The sequence below is a fragment of the Anser brachyrhynchus genome (assembly GCF_964034855.1).
Source record: "Anser brachyrhynchus genome assembly, chromosome: 4".
Lineage (NCBI taxonomy): Eukaryota > Metazoa > Chordata > Aves > Anseriformes > Anatidae > Anser > Anser brachyrhynchus.
In genome coordinates this window covers 47,201,541-47,219,313 of record NC_137698.1, presented here as the reverse complement: position 1 = coordinate 47,219,313, position 17,773 = coordinate 47,201,541, and the positions used below count along the sequence as shown (strand labels likewise).

Below are 17,773 nucleotides of genomic sequence, written 5' to 3'. Positions count from 1 at the left end.
AGTGTACCTTCTCAGAGTAAATCTAATTTTAAAGAAGAGAATCTCCCTGCCAGAATTTCTGACCCATGTTCCAAATTCTCAAGCTTCCCAGCAAACATGGCCAAGCCCACTGCAAACAAGGGATGTTCCCAAACAGTGACATTTGTGTGCTGGGGCTAAAGACAAGGGAATGAGGTGAAGTCCTGGACTGCAGAGTCTCACGCCTGAGGAACGAGGGTCAACCTGAAACACATGCGGAAAGTTCAAGCAAGCCCCAGGCCTCAGCTGGGGTACCTCAGGTTTCACCACATCAGCAGGGTAAGATACAGCCACATAAGAAGGCTGAGTCCCAAAACAATGCCGCTGTATTCTCATCTAGCTTAACAATCCTGTCCCAGTCAGTCCTGAAGCTTTAAAAATCAATAAGACTCTCTGTGGAGACACTCTGTTTCATGCTGTCAGGGAGCTGAACACTACCCAAGAGCACAGCGAGCCTCCCCACTGACTGGCAGGGCACAGGAAGCTCGATCCCCTCAGCCGAGCCTACTGCACTACTGCTCAGCCGCTTGGCCAGCCCAGCACCTTGGATTTCCTAGCGGGGAAAAGCAGAGAACGCTTGGTGAAGGCACGGAAGCCCCAGGGGCTAGAAATTTAAAGAGGAGTTGCAGGAGCTGTCTGCTGGCTCTCGGCTTTTGGCAGCAGCAGTGGGTGAGGTCTTAGAGCCGCTGTCTGAGGCACAGCAACAGACCCGCTGCTTCTCTGCCAGATGGAAGCCAAGCAAGTCAATCAAGCTGGACAGGAATATCCTGCAAGTACCTTCCTTTCTAAAGCTTCCGTGAGGTTACCCACAGTACAGGCTGTGGGTAAAATAACTCCTACCAAGCATAAACACTCTTTTTACACCCTCCATTGAAAAAGGGGTATTTCTCCTCTAGCCAGAAATAACAAGATTGATTCCTTCACTACTGTACGTCTCAAATGCGCAAATTACAGAATCAAAGGCAATGAGTGATCAGATGCACATTCCTGGCCTCAGTTCACACAACCACAAAATCTTTGGCTTATGTCTCACCTAATTTATTTCAGCTATGTCTTAAGCAGGCATAATTGGTTAACAGTCAGGAAGAAAAGCTGCAGTCATTATTTCCTAGATCAACACATTCTGGAAAGGAAGGCATTTTCCAGGGAGAGAGCCCAAAACAATCTCACTCGTTACCAAACTCCTCGTTACTAGGGAAGCAACTGATTGAGGGTGAGCACCCAAACTCTGTATTTCACATGCTGTGGGATGCCAGAAACTGCACCTGCTCAGAGCTTCCCGCTGCTGTGCCGTTGTTCATACTGCAGACTGGTACGTGTGAGCTAGGAGAACCCCCGGCTATGAGATGTGGCTCTTGGCAGGGACGTGAGAGCCAATGGTAACTAGCAGTAACCGTGATAATGGAACAAATAAGTGCCTCTGCTTCTCACAGGCAGGATGTATTTATTACCTCTAAAGCCTGCGCAGAACACAGGTGAGGGGAGCTCCACTGAGAGGCCAGGCCAGCACCCTCTCACTGAAACAGCAAAGCTTTCCCATCTGAATTTCCTCATTCAGGGAAACAAATCTTTAGGACTCGTGTAGGACATTTTCATTGATTCTGAGGCACAGCGCCGAGTTGAGAATACCACAGCAGTTTGAGGAATGAAGTTTTCCTGCAATCCTCATTAATGTTAACAAGAACCACTAAGCTTAATGCATTACCATCAACCTAGATAATCCCCTTCAGGCTGACTGCTCAATTTCTGCTACTTTTTTTTTTTTTTTTAAATTTTCTTTTTAACCAGCTTCTAAAATTAGAGGGAAGAGGAGAGGTTTGTGACAGAGACACTGTCACAGCAGTGAGGAAGACAGAGCAGCTGTTATACCTGGATCCTCCAGTGGCACCTGAGTTCAGGCTTTACTTCGTGCAAAGGTTAGCCTAAAAATTACTTTCCCGCCTAACTCAAATGGCTGACAAAATGACCGAGCTCATCACTGTTCATTTTCTACATGGATACAGTTGCGGTACTGTAGATACTCTAATACATCCTTCCTACAGCACATCCCAACTGAGAATTACATGCTAGTTGGTACATGTTTCAGAAAAATTATCATCAGACTAGCATTAAAACAAAGCAGAGTAAAGACCAGGCCTATGGGTGGCAGCATCTAGCTTTTTTTTTTAAACTGTTTTCTCCTCAAATCAAATTGATTTGTAGGCAATTGAATTTGCAACAATAACAAAGAATACGGTCTATATGTGGAGGCAAAAGAGAAGGAAGGAATGGTATTTTTCTTGTATGTATTAATTGCTTGCTGTTTCAGTGGTTCTTGTGTTCTAAACTATACCAATTTCTCAAGTATTTTTGCAGTGTGTTTAATTTTCATTGAATATAATAACAAAAAATCAGGAAATACACATATGGGTCTTTTTCTAAATTATAAAAAAGGAAAAAAAAGGAACATTCTTCAAGTGGTCACACAAACAGGAGATAACTGGACTCACCGAACACCTTTCTAACATCCAGGAGGAAAAGCTTCTCACCAGGGTAAAAAAGCAAGACATATATTGAGGCTGATGAATTCTTACTTCACTAAAGCGACATGGACTGGTTTGCATACGACTGCTAGGAAGCGAAGGGAATGGGCCTGAGCCCCCATGTGAATAAAGCAGGTCCCCTGCTACCCCTGCCTCTGCAGAGCTGGTGTCAGCACAGTGCAGACCTTAGGATGAGCTATTTTTAGAAAGCTTGGCAGGAAGAAAGCTTGCTTCTGCATCTGTTCCTGGCCTCACAGGGTCTGGAGCAGTGATTGTGGAGCAGAGGACAAGGCAACGACAGAGCTGGCAATGTATAAAGACCAGAGGCACCAGAGGCTGTAAAAATGAATGGTGTGAGGTTAAACAATTGGTTATATGGCTTAGGTCCCCATAAAAGGTGAATATAAACATTCCTTTGTGCTTTACTACACCTTCAGTTGTATTACTGATAACATTTATACATTTATTTTTGCAGTGCAAACAAGTACACCAGGGTGCTGTCAAAAGAGGCTTGAAGTCTCTCTGGCTAGAGAGGAAAATGTCAAGGGCTCTGCGTTTCACCCAGTACTGCCTGGGCAGCCCACAGCTGGCTGGCTGTGGGCTCAACTAGGGAGGCGGCAGAAGAGATGCCTCTGCCCGTGTGTTCCTTGGAGCCTGCAGAGCCTTTTGGAAATCTCAGCCTGTAGTTTGCATCAAGGAAACAGTGGTCAGCTGAACTGTAAGGGTGCCATGCAACAGGAGTCGAGGTTACTTGGCTACATGCAGACAAGAGAACAGCTTGCAGATATATTCCAGCAAGCTGGAAAATGCTTTATTTGGTTTGGAAAAGGAAAAAAAAAAAAAAAGAAAGAAAGAGCTTTCTTCTAAAACCACTAGTTCCCACTGACAATAGCAAAGACTGCTGCAGTAGCTCTGTTCAGCTTCCATAATTAATCAGCTATAAATGGATAGATGTTGCTGACTAGAGAAAATATCTGTACCCATGTACAAAACAAAGCTGCAAATTTCTTTTGTGAGACAGCAGACGTGCACCACCGACCTCTGAGCAAAAACCCAAACCCTGCAACTGATTGCTAAAAGACCCTGTGGCAGATCACCAAAGAGTTCTGATACATCTGAATAAATACAGGGCTAAACAAGAGAAGAGAAAACCAGAAAAGCTGCACAGCCTGACAGCCTTGATTTTGCCACTGAAACATCACCTGTAGTAAAGGTGACACTGAAGAAAAACCTTTGAAGTGTTTTTTGCCAAGGTCACAGAGCTCACAGGTAAGTAAGAGAAAGGGGATTTTTTTTCCTTCTTTTTCTTTTGGACAATCTATGACACTTGAAACTACTTTTGAACAGGTTGTATTTAACAGCTGGACATAGATTGTTTACAGACAAAATGCTGAAACGATAAAGTAGCAGTTTCTTTTTGGATGGAGAGGACCTTGGGCTGAGATCCACCAACCAAGCTCTTCTCATAAGCACTGTAGGAAATGACATCACATTAATAAAGGGTAAGGTGCAGCAGCTTGGCATACAGAGAAAAATCAATGATAATTCAGAACTCAGCCCCAGCTCAGAGGTGGTTCTAGATGCAGACATATCCCAGTGTAACCAAGTCCTGTGAAAATATAACCAGTGAAGAAAGCAGTGTGTGTTACAGTGAAAAGCAAATCCATAAAATACACCACTGTTGTAAAACTCTTACCAATGTAGAGAAATGCTTAAAAAGGACATTTTTAACATCTGCTCTCACAGTTTTCTAAGAAATCTCGCTTCTAATGGATATGTCAGATAACGATAGATGCAGTTAAATCTAAGTTGAATTTTGATATCAGCTAATGAAAAGCAACAGATAATCATCTGCAACAAATTTTAATACCAGATTTGATCCATGGAATGGAGTGATATTGTTCCCAAGTAAGAACCAATACGAAATCATGCTGATACTCAAGAGATTGCAAAATGAAGCGATTCCTCCATCATTTATAGGTAAAAAGTTTGAAAGATTAAGTCCTAAGCAATTCTATTACCTAAGAATGTGATTTGGTACTGATAAGCAGCTCTCTTCCCCCTTCTAAATCATCTCTAATGCCAGTGGTATGGAAAGAGTTAGACTGGAGACCAAGCTGCTCAAGCCAACACCTTCATAGAGAACAACCAGCACAACTGTTCTCAAGTTCACTTTCAGAGCTGCCCAGTTGGCAACGCTGAAGCTATTCTGAAGCACTTGCCTAGGAATTCGTTCTACTGACATACTGCGTAAACATTTTGGGATAAAAACAGTGACATGCATACAGACACCACTGTATAAACATTAGGGGAGATATGAAAAACAAAGTATCAGATTTTGCAGATAATCTCAATGCAGTGTAAGAATGCATAGCAACTTCAAAAAAGGTAGCTGTATAAATGAAAAGTCTCAAGCACAACGTTTTCAGACAAGAAAACAGAATTTAATAAGACATCAGGGAGCTACTGAGATTAGGTACAATAAACACAGTAAGTTTGTAGGCAAGGAATGTTAGAAATGTCTTTCCTAATGTCTTTAGAAATGTCTTTCCTAAAAAAAAAAAAAAAAAGAATAGAGCACTTGAAGGGAAAAAAGGTATCATGTGTCTCATTTATTCATGGTAGTAGTCCAAATATTGTTATGTAGCTAAACTAAATACCATACAAGGAGAGTAATAAATGTAAGCATATGTTTAAAAGTTGAGCCAAGACAGTTTCTTCATGTAGCATATAGGAGGATGGAACCTCTAATTGAAGTATGAAATAAATTACTAAGGTCTGTGGGTTCCTAGTACAGATTTCCTGTGTAGTATCAATAAATGACAACTTCTCTTTGATCTCTGTTTGTCCCACATACAAATTCGGCGTGATGGTACCTTCCTGTGAGACACCAGTCAGGCTCAGCAGCGCTACAGATACTTGCAAATCCTTATGAGACTGGGAGGTACTTGGCAGTGATGCTGTGAATTGACTGCATATCCTCCCCATTGGGATGACTACTGAAATCAGGCAGTAAGTTTTTATGCAGAGTTGCACTTGAAACTCAAGACACAAAACATTTTGTGTCTGGGCCAATCTACTAACAGCTGTCATCTAGGCTTTGTCCCAAGCTTAGATTCACTTTGCAGTAAGAGACAAGGAGTATTTCAATTAAAAGTTGAGCTGCTCATCACCTCAAGGTGATTACATGTCCTATTTATAAGAGTTATAGCTGGCTGAATAATGGATTTTTTTTTTGCTACGGTGCTTGAAATGTGAAGTGGAGGCTGCTTTGGTCACAGCTGTCGACCAACTAACTCCATTTAGTCAATACTTTAAGCAATCTCCTGAAAAGCCACTTATCAAACTTGGTATTCATATGTAAATGCCTCCTACTTCTAACAGCAGATTATCTCACACATTTGAAACCGAACATCCTTTGCTGTAACGTGTCTTACTGCTATCCTAGCACTAAAACAGTTCTAATGTCTGCCTGGCTGCATTGATGTCTGTGAAAGAGAACAGGCAGGAAAAGAAAGACACTTGATATGGCATGCTGGGTCACAGAAAAGAGCTGAAGTTTCTTCGGGTGAGGGTATACTGCTAAGACTTGGTCTGGGAAAGGCATTGCTGGGAAAGGCGTACCGTATAGTGGTTAGCGTATCCCCATGCCTATTTATTGGGCACAGTTCTTGGACTTACCTAAAATATCAGGGGCTGACTGCTACCAGACATGCTCTAAATCTAGGTTGGTAACAGATTTCAACAGTTCCAAAAATCTAAGGAATTCCACATAATCATAAACATACATTACCTGTAGAGATATGTTTTTGGACTATTTTAAGACATTTTAATTGTAATTGAGATATCATCTTCTAAGTGAGTAACACTATTCAAATGAAATTTAGAGCAATGACGTACTCTTGGGAGAACCTATTGCTGCGATTTCTTATCAAAGTTACTGTGGCAAGCTGGGTGGGCTGAAAAGAAGCTGACTATCAAGCTTAATAGGCTGGACATGAGAATTTCCTCCAAGTCTGTTTATCCGCTCCAAAGGTAAATTTAATAACTGTGCAATGCCTGTTTCTAACTATGAACGCAATTGTTTCAGAGCTGTTGCGGTCTTTGGATATGGTTTGTTCTTTGAACAAGTCTGTGGGAGAGTCACAGCACTGTTTGTGTAACCTCATGCTGTTAGTGAAAAACAAGTACCATGTCTGATAACAGTTTCTTCCTCTGCTTATCAGGGAATCACAACATGATATTTAAGGCAGACCAGAAAAGTATGATGTTGTTACATGTCAGGAGGAAAAAGGGTATTGCATTCCTACCACTGCCTATTTCTGTTAGAGTCTTTGCCCATTAGAATGAGACATAATAGTTTTATTGCCCCCAGACAGCCTGTGAAGGACCATAAACTTTTAATAGATGTGTAAAAAGGGATTGTAATTCTCTCGCTAGTCCGCTTTTTTACTGGACAGGGCTATTTTATCTGTTCCTCACACATTCAAAATGCCATAAACCTGGGCAGATGTAGAGGGTCATTACCTCCAGGTGAAACCTGGACACCAAATTCTCTTAACCATCTTCAATGCTCTTCGCGGTTTACTCCAACGTACGCTGACACTTATGACACTGCAATAGCTCACTTCAAAATGCCTGTCACACAAAATGCTTTCTGTTACCTCTTCTGCCAGGCATCTGAACCAAATGAACCTTGTACAGCAGATAACTAGCTGCTTTTGATGAAGACCAGATCTTCAGTCGTGTGATGAAAGCCCTCACCCTATGGAGAAGTGCTTATCAAGTGCTACAAAAGGGAGGGTGCAGTAAACATGAGCAGATGCAACACAGTGCAGTACTGTGAGAGGTTCAGCACAACCAAGTGAGCAAAAGCGTCTCCACTGCTCACTTGACTGGTGCTCTGCTCTCAGTTTCCATGGCCTGTGCTCTTGTACGGCAATCTGTGAAAGAATGGGGTTGTTTCATGCTGTGAACAATGAAGGAAAACTCATTTAGGTAGCAGATGCTCCTCTGCAAACTTTCCCTAAGCAAATGGCAGAATATTCTTCTTGGCTACTCCATTCTCTCTCCCTGTCCTCCCTCCAGTCAATCCTTTCCTTGCCTGTCCTCTTTGCAGGAAACAGCTAAGGCCCCTATTTTACCCTCTGGCACCTAGTCCATTAAATGGATGGCAAATCTCTGCACTTCTTCTCTAGAGGCAGGGCCCACCTAGGAGAAAGCAAAGCAAAAACCACAGTCTGTACCTGGTGCCACTCCAACATGGGATGATGCAATGTAAAATCTGGCTTACACCTCTTCTTTTCCCTTCTCAAACAATAAAGCTATTATTTGTAATGTGATAGGCAGGTATATCCCCAAATACAATGTATTTACTTGTGTAAAGGAAGAGAAGAAAAGATTGAGATTACTGTAGTACCTATTAAGCTTCTGTAAAGTGCTCCTGATCCCTCTGGCCTGAGAGGAGATCTGATCCACCTCACCTCTTCATCACACCAGAGTGATGCAACTCAACTTGGATAAGAACCCAGGCAACAGAGAATCGAAGTGTTGAGCTTTTCTTGAGTCAAAACCGGGCTTTTCAAAAATGTCCGTCTCTAAAGCTTTATTTTCAGACAGGAAAAATAGACCTGTGCACCTTGGATAAGACCAGTTACAGAAGGCAGACCATGACTTAAGAGAAGACTTGCTTAATTGTAAAAAACAAAAACACACACCAAAGCAAAAACAAACAAAATCACCAGCACCAGGACAGTTTTTTTTTGTTTGTTTATTTTGTTTGTTTGTTTTAAGTGCAAGCAATTACTGCCTAGTAAGAGTCATGATTACTTCCATGAAAATCCACCAAACAGTCTGGACAAAAGAAAAACCTGACTAACTGCAATTTGTCTAGTGAAACAAATGCCCAACATGTTGTAAACATTGTAAATGTTTTTAGCAAAGATCATCTTGGTTTAAAGATAATGCAAGAAATGCTTCAGAAATGGCGGCCAACATATTTAAAATAGCATGCCTGAATTTCAATGTGAAATAAGCAAAAAGAATGGAAAACAAGTGTAGAACAGAATAGCAGGAGAAAATGCAAAATGCATTAACTGGTTTATCAGGTAATGGAAACAGCAAAGGGTCAAAATAGTCCAATTTCCTGATAATTAAAATATGAGAACACCTTTAAGAGACATAGAAGAGTTGAGCAAATGCTGCAAAGTATATTATTTAGAAAAGAATGACTACTGTGCTCCACACATGGCTTTATTATTATCAAAGTTTGCAAGAGAAAGCACCACAATGTCTATTCATGCACAGATACTGTTCCTCTGGTTGTAAGTCTTCCAGTCAGGGAATACAAGCCATTTCACGCAACTTTGTACACACCGAGAACAGAAATCTTACAATAGCAGACTCACCTCAGAGTTATTAATGTTAGCATAAACTATTTGTCAACTAATTCCAATAATGGATGTAGATCTTGAAACTATCCGTGGATAATAAGAAAAAAAATGTGGCTAAATGGTTTGAATAAAGGCAAGATCAGGAGGTATGAAAGCACACAGCCTGTAAGTAAAAGACTTATCTGAGTTCTTTTCACATCAGACTAGTTCCTTCATACGGAAGTAATGCACAGAAATACAACTTAATTACCTGTTAACAGAATGAGGCCTGCAAGAGGGATATTAAACTGGAACAGGCATGTTGGGGTATAACATATATCAGCATATCATATGCTAGAACCTCAGTGACTGAACTTTTTTTAAAAACAATCAAGTGCACAAAATCAAAAGGCTTTCTAGATAGCAGAGCCATCCCCTCTAAAGCATCCCTAAGTAATACACTTTGTAAAAAGCTTACACAATGGAAATTTGGTGTTTTTCTTGTGTTTTCCATTTACTCTTCCTTCAAGGTCACTGCTTTTTTAAAAGCACACACTGAATTGGAACATGTCTCTGAACAGCAATGACTGAAATTTGCAGGGATCAGGATCTTACCTGCCTGTTGTGATAAGTAACATTTCCAAACCTGCTGCAAGATTAGGCTCTGTTTCCATACACTATTAGGAAACATCTCTGAATTTATACCTATTCATACCATGCCATTGAAGTACCTACAGATTACACTGATTCCTGTTAACACCAGCCTGATCAAGGTGTGCAGGGAGGTAAATGAAGCATGACAAGATTGAAAGAAAAATTCAATTTCAACTTCTTTGCCCGCAGTATATGTGGTACCAAACACTGAACTGTGGCCCAGGAAATCACATGAGCCTCTGCCTCAGTTTAATAATATATATTCCACTAAGATTTCAAGATTTTGTATTGTTTTGTTTGATTCTCCTCTTCTGCACATACATCCTTGAAGATAAATACAAGTGATGCTTACTGTTTTCCACATGGTCAGGTTTATAAAGAAAACTTTTTTTTTTTGCCAGACTGTTATATAGCTAGAAAAAACAGGTGAGCTACTGGTTCAAAATACTCTTCCCATCTTGACTAGAAGAGAGCAGAAAACGGCTTCATGTACTTAAAACTTTTTTTTATTTCTTCTATCTGTTGTCAGTTAATTTAACAAACAGATGCATTGTGTCCCAACAGATATAATTTCACATGAATCCAGAGACTACCACAGTCAGAACATCGTTTCTTATAGCACGTTTGTTATCAAGCTGCTATAAAGCAGGAGAAAAACATGAATCACATCTACATTTTGCAGTCTGAAATAAGGAATCACATCTGACTTACCGCCTCCACTTCTGCTGGGTCATACCAGACGTTAATGTATGGATGCTGTAAGGCTTCATCTACCGATATTCGCTTAGCCGGATCAATGACTAGCATCTTTGATAAAAGGTCCCTGGCTTGGCTGGCTAGAACAATGAAATCAGACAAAAACGGTTATTAGTACGAGAAATCAATGCCACCAGAGAAAGGTGAATTGGACTATGGAATGATGCAGCCCTTCTAGAGATTGCTTACACATACTTCTGCCCCATCCCCTGTTAGGGCAAGAGCTCTTCAGTAACCACCATTAGGCTGCATTCATTAGAAAGGTGCCAACTTCAGGCCAGCATGCCAGAAGTGCCCTAGCAGGCTTCACTGAAATTTTACATGCTGTGGGCAGATTAAATGTACAAGGCTGACTAATACACCCAAGAAAAATGAGCTTGAGTTATCTGAATTACTGCCAGGATCAGGAAATAAGCTAGCAGAATGAAGTATAAAACCATGACACTTCTGAATCAAAACCTGAAACTTACATGTACTCTTAAGGTGGTTCATTGAAACTTCTCTGTGCTTTTTCACATAGCCCTCCGGGAGCCATTAAAATCTCCTATTTGGAGATTTTAATATTTGGAGATTTTAATAGATATCATCAAACCCCTTGTTAAAAAAAAAATCAGCAACTTACTTTCTTTGCTGTTGCTACTAGTGTAGTGTTCAATTCCATGCTTAAAATAGTTTACTATATATCACACAACAGAGAACTTGAAAGAAAGAAGAATGTAAAAGAGGTATCAAGTGCAAAATGTTATTAGGTTTCCCATCTCACACAATCCTGCTATCAAATGAAACTTAACATTTCTTACTGAACTATTTAAGCAGGAGGTGGGATGACACAGCGATGCACCAGCAGAACTCTTGTAATGCACTGTTTCTTCTTCTGACACTGTATCTTTAAAAGGACCATTCAGTTTGCTTAAATGCACCTGCTTCTTATATCCAAAAGGTAATAGCGCACTTTGTGGTTGCTGTTCATCAGTTCCAAATCCATGAAAATTTATTTGTTCAAATTTATTGTAGGAGGAGTATGGAATTCTGTGTATCCCAAAGCATTCGCTCAGACCTTCACTTGGCTCCTAGAGCTGAGACAGCAGCCTTGCTACCAAACAGCTGCTAACGGGAAGAGTTCTCTGGGAAATGGAAAGACATCTCAATTGCAAGCAATTGAAGATCATTACAGGTCACTGTAGGAAGCAACCCAAAGTACTCAAGAGGTGCAAAACAGATACACAACACAAGTTGGTAGGTGTTATAGAGCTGCAGTGAGAAATCCTTTTTATCCTAAGCACACATTAATCGGTCTTTCCAGTTGGAGATAGAAGTCACGTTGAAATAAACCATGGCTTCAAAATATGATTAAGGCCATCACAAAACATGTCAGTGTATATACTGTAGAGCAGTATATCTAGTCGCACCAGAATTAAGTTACTGCTCAGCTTTATATGTCAAAACTGAACCATAGCATTTTTCAAAATAAGAAATCCACCCACAACACATATTAAACCTCAGCTATATCAAGACCATTTTGGCTGATGTTGCTGATACCTTTCCGTTGTCTAGGAAAGGCAGAGCTACGAGGCAGGCACCTGGCCAAACTGGTCCTTTCTAGTTTAAAAGAAAAGCGTGCAAGTGTTGAGATGTTGTGATGAAAGCTCTCCTTTTCCTTTGTGCTACAAGTTTTAGCAAGAGAATAAAGGAACACCACAGTTCCTCATGATACAGAAGTACCATAAAGAACAAACACCATGTGGTTATGCTTGACACATTAATCAGTGACAATGCAGACTTCCTTGGCTGCCCAAGTACCAGGTTCTCCAAAAATCACTTCCAAAAGCTGCCTCTCAGCTCAACATAAGGATTCATTCGTCTCCGCAACTAAATGCATTAACAACTAGAGAGAAGACAAATTGGGAAAATCCTTCCTTGCACTGTGGCTGTTCACATGTTAACTGTGGTCCTTTATCAGACATACCTTTGAGTTTGTTGTGTTCTGAGTCAGCTGGGAAGAGAGAGTCTGGAAAAAGTTTGGGGAAGGTGAGGCCAGCGTACTTGGGTCTGTTCTCAACGTAGTTCCGTACCGTTGGCTGCAGCTTCTTCATGAATTCTGGACAGGGCGTTCCCAGCTGCTCGATAACTTTATTCCACTGATCAATATCTGAACATAAGTAATTAAGGAAAACAAAACACAAACCCCAGTCTCCTGGCCTTTCTACACAGTCACTCCCTGGGAATCCTCAGAGGTGTCCACTCCCTTCATAAAATCTTTGCAGCCGCTACCTTTTTGCATCATTATGCCTCCAAGTCCTACTGCCTGCAGAGAGCACAACTCTCTCCCATGTCTACGTTAAGTGAAGGTGTTGTGCAAATCCCAAACCAACAAGCATGGGGAAATACACAGCCTGCTCTCTTGAGAATGTCACCAGCAGCTTGCTCCCCTTCTGCACACCTGCGTGTCGCTCCAGCTGCACGGGCACAGCAGGGCACTGCAATGTAGTCACACAGCCTCTGTGCTGTCAGTGCAAAGCAAGGCCAAGCTGACACAAACCACAGAAAAGGAGTTCTGCCTGGGACACAAGTCGCCCTCTACTCACCTGCTTTATGCCACTATGATTACTCTCCCGGATAACTTAATCAGTGATAATTGTACTAAAACCACCCATCTGAAGCCCCCCAAAAGCGATTTGTTAGATGTCATAAGAATTTACCGGGACTCACTGTCTGTAGATGAACGATGCCTTGGGTATAGACAGATGTTTCTCTTTAACGCCACTGTGATGGCTATCTTGCTAAACTGTGACTGACTAATAAGAAACACGCTTTCATGCTTAGAAACAAATCTTATTACAGGCAATTTGTACTAAACATTTTCTTTTTTTTTTTCTCTGTTTTTGTTTTCTTGAGACAACAGTTACACAGCTGATAAATGATTTGAAGCTCTTCCAGCCACATTCAGAACAACCACGCCAACAAAAAAAGTTAAGTGACTAACTGGAAGGTCAGTACCATCTCTACATTGCTCTTATTCACAGTGCTGAGAATCTGATGATAACATGAAAAAAAGGAATACCATGTGCAGACATGGGTACATTTATGCTAAGAAATGTGGTGCAGGGTGCTTTGTAAGAACATACTGGAAATAAGCTTTTAAGAGACAAACATCTGAAGCATTTCAGCACAGGAACTGGGTTTTTATTCTTCACGTACATTACTGTTGTCATGACTGTCTTAACTGTGAAGGAGTTTCCCACATACCAGACACAATTCCTCACAATTTAAGAGACAAATCAGGTCCATGGGATGGAGGCAACATGAAATAAACATGAGGCGGCAAAAAGCAGATTTTTGGTGCAGAAGCTATTTCAGATTTTCAAAGAAGTGTTCCTGCTTAGAGAACCAGAGATTTAAGATTCTTACACAGTTTGAAAACCCATCAAAGAGATTTGCTTGAAGTTTCTTACTAAGTTTGGGTTTGCCTGATGTCTTATTTGAAAAAAATCAAATATATTATAAAATTGAAGCCTTTCTAATCAAAAGCATGTAAAGGGATGAAAGGAATTTAAATGTGCTTTAAAAAGGCTCTAACAGTGTTTTGAATTATTTTTATTCCAACTCAAAAGAGTTGTTAAAAACAGTAGTGGTCTGTGAAAACTTTCCAACAAACTGGCATTTATTAAACTAGAAATATTCATGTAGAGCAACTCCCTTCACCCATTCTAAAAGTTGTATGTATCTTGTGTTGTCTGTGAAAACTATCTTGTCCCAAACAGAAAATGAAAGAAATGCAACAACAAAAAAATTAGTCAATTCTATAGCTGCTTGAAGAGCAGCCCAAGTACTTCATTAAAAAAAAAAAAAATCAATACGAAGTCACGTTTGGCATTTTTGATTTGTACTCCAGTGGCACACTTGCCTGTGTACTGGCTTGACCATTTCAGGGGCAGGTCTTTCTGAGGTACATTAAACCAGAGCATAAACGCATTGCAGAGCAGCGCAGAGAATACAAAACGGCAGCAGTGGCAGCTGTGCCAGGAAAGCCACGCTTGGAGGCCATGGCTGGAAGCGGTACCATGCAGACTGAATGAAGGCTGTCGGGTGAGCGGGGGCAAACGTAGGGCCTGCTTCAAGGTGGCAGTGCAAAGCTTGCACTTGTACTGGATGCAAGGGTGCATGAAGAAGGCAACTCCCAGTTCAACCAGCATGGGGGTGGGAGTGCAGCCCTGCAACTTCAGGCACTGGCCACAGCAACCGCAAGGATTGCTGTTGTGTAACTGAGTGATCAGAGCAGATAACTGGGCTTCTTCACCATGTCCTTACACACCAGTCACCTCACCTATCCCTTGCCCCAAAAACAGCATCAAGGAAAACGCATCAACTGTGCATGGTAGCACCTGCACTTGAGAGAGAAGAAAGTATCTCACATGCATTTGTTAGCTGCTGTGTGGCACAAACACTGGCACGAGGATGACCACAAAATTACAGCAAAGAAATGGAAGTTTCTTAAAATTTAAGAAATTGAATACAGTTCTGAAGTGTGTATCTTCTGAATTGATAACTGTATTTCTACAGTTTCACAAAAAATAACTTGTGATTGAAAAACAAAGTTCAGAGATTGTGCTTAAACTAGCCAACCTCAAAATAGTAATAATTTTTCCCCTTCTAATATTTTGACTACATGAATTACACTTTTTTTTTTTTGAGTCATTAATTAGATTTTCCGATGTTCAACAGTACAGCTTTGCAGGAGATACTGTTTGAACTAGGATGGTTTAGCTCTACTCGAACAGAACTAACAGAAAATCTCCTGTTGCAAAACTCATGGCCGATGTCCACAGACCAATCACTGCTTTCCCATGTTACCGAGGGTCTCTTCTCCAAATCCTTCTCAAACACATCTGTGCACTGTCAAGTAGAAAATGCACGTTACCTACCAAAATGCGATATTTTATATATGCAATATTTTATTATATTTATAACAGGGCTTTTGTAGTTGTGCTGGATGGCAGTGGTGACAGCAGGAAATCACTGCCCAACAGACTGGAACCCCCCCCTTCACTTGTTAAGCAGCACATTTATACTGCTTTTACTGTGCTGGAACAGGATTTGCTCCTTCTGGTTTAACATGCTTCTGCTGGAGAGGGGTACAACAAGAGCACATCCAATATTTCTTTTATTTGTAAATGTAAGGACCATGAACATGACATGGTCACAGGGCTCTTCCTTCACAAGAGATGGACAGGGTAAATTAATCTTATTACTATGTCAAAAACCGCATGGAAGTGCCTGATAAGTTTTTTTCCTTGAATGTGCAGGTTTCACCAATGAAAACTGCCTGCATTGCTTAGGATCCAGATTTTTGGTGCACCCAACCTGTCAAATTAGAATAATTACTCTGAGCAGCTCTGTATTTCTCCCTCTGACACCAAACTGCACCAACAACTGCAAAGCTGATAGCTCAATTCACTTTTACCTTTGAAATTGGAATTCTCTCTCTCAATCCCCTACTCAAGAAAACCAACCAACCAACTTCACTGTGGGATACGTCAGTGCCAGACATCTATTTTTCCCCACAGCCCTGTAATTTACAAACAGATGTCAACACAATTTATAATAAACACAGAAGAAATGCAAAGTGGTAATATTTGACAAGACAAAAAATATGGGGTATTTTCTGCGACAAGGTGAATGCTTTGAGAAGAACGGGGTATTTGTGAAAAATAGACTATAAGACAAAATATTTTGCAACTTAAAAGAGGAGTAGTCACTATTTATGTGCTATAATAGAGCATATGAAAAAAAAATTACATGTAGCACACAAGCAAAATGACTTCAAAAAATCACCACTGATCATTGGGTAGTGGTGTTGGCTGTGCAGCTGTCATTAACCCTGTGGATGGATATACATGATGACACCTTGATTACAATTTTCAACTACATTTTGTTTTTAGCTGACACTTCATTCCATTGCAGAGAATGTTAGCTTATGTAACAGGAAGTAAATCAATGCTTAGTGGATAGTCTAGATACTGCAGAGTAGGACTGCAATCTTGTCCTTGGTAAGTATCACCATTTCACTTGGGGACTTTGCCTCACCACTGCAGTATCTGCTCTGACTACTCTGGGCCATGACTAACTTTCTGTATCACGTCACGCACTTACGTTCTTGTAATGTGCACAGCTGCACCGCTGATGATCGAGTACCTAACCTAGGAGTATAAACATCAGCATTACTAAATACCTTCTAAATGAACCGTGAAACCACGTGTAGAAATCTTGTGCCCAAATTCCGTGTGACACATGTAATGTGACTGCAGTTACAGAATAAGGCTCCATAAGTGATAGCTTGTGTGGCCATCTCCAAATTCATCACACTAATTTTACATCTCTCCACTTAATGTCTTATTTCCTTGTAAGCATTCCCAAATATCAAATACAGAATTCAAAGGCACATCCTTCCTAACCTGTCCAAAATGCATTCAGCAAGTGAAGAAATAAATGTGTCTAACCATGCCTCACCAAATACACAGCTCAGAAAATAGGGAGGACTAAAGCAACTACTTAACTCCTTCAAATCATTTATGCAGTGGTATGAGAAGACAAGCAGACAATCCTGAGTGGAACTCGCGGAGTTAAGAGTCAGCTCACCAGCACAGTCTGCTTTCGAAACTGATCCTGAGCCAACACAACAAACCAGGTTGCCTTTCTGCCCTTGCTTGAGGCAAAAGTGTATCCAAGCTTCATCATAATAGTTTCTCTGTAAGCAGAACTACTGCCCCTCAACCTTGAAAAGAAATTTCATTTAACATTTAAAAAGAAAAAAAGCTTTAGCTCACATTAAACTACACCATGCCCATACACCAGAGGTGGTAGAGAAGCATCAGAATTCCAGTGATCAGTAAAGGCCCATGGGACTTTTGACATTTCAAAGCATTCACTCAGGAGTTTACACAAAGAACGGCAGCAGAATTCTGTTCTCAGCTCCACCCGAGCCATTTCAGTGAATTCAAATGGATTATAGGAGCAGAACAGAGCTGCAAGTTAACTAAGCACTCCGTTCTGTGCTTATTCCAAGACATTTCCTATTTTTCTCCCTGTGAATTTTCTGTAGCCATCTGAAATTGCTGCATTTTGCTATAAAAGTTGTTTCATTTGGGTGAATGGACCATTTAGGTTTGGAAACAGAAATGGTATCAAATGATCTATACCCCTTAACTGCTGGAAAATGGCAAACAGTTAATTTTGAAGTCAGCTGTATGACTGACAAGCCATTTCTCATGAATATTCAATCCTGATTCAAAAACGCTTTTCAGTTATGTATGCATAAAAATGGACACAAATGGGTATTAAACACTTCAAATCAAAGCGTGGTCGTGAAATAAAGCACTTGTGTGAAGAAAAAACACAAGCTGCTAATATATTTTGGTCCACTGCCAGTCCTAACCCATTTTACACATATTTTAT

The 17,773-nt window shown here is 40.7% G+C and overlaps 1 protein-coding gene across 20 annotated transcripts in view; it reads right to left on the bottom strand.

Annotated features, from left to right (window-relative positions):
• The window catches only part of MAPK10 (mitogen-activated protein kinase 10), a 155,152-nt gene that overhangs the window by 9,385 nt on the left and 127,994 nt on the right, over positions 1–17,773 (bottom strand). For all 20 annotated transcript variants that reach the window (XM_080591710.1, XM_080591712.1, XM_080591714.1 and 17 more), the window contains 2 exons: positions 12,288–12,470; positions 10,277–10,401 (listed from right to left, as the gene is read on the bottom strand). In XM_080591710.1, coding sequence (XP_080447836.1) covers positions 10,277–10,401; positions 12,288–12,470 — 308 coding nt within the window. The remainder of the gene's footprint in view (positions 1–10,276; positions 10,402–12,287; positions 12,471–17,773) is intronic.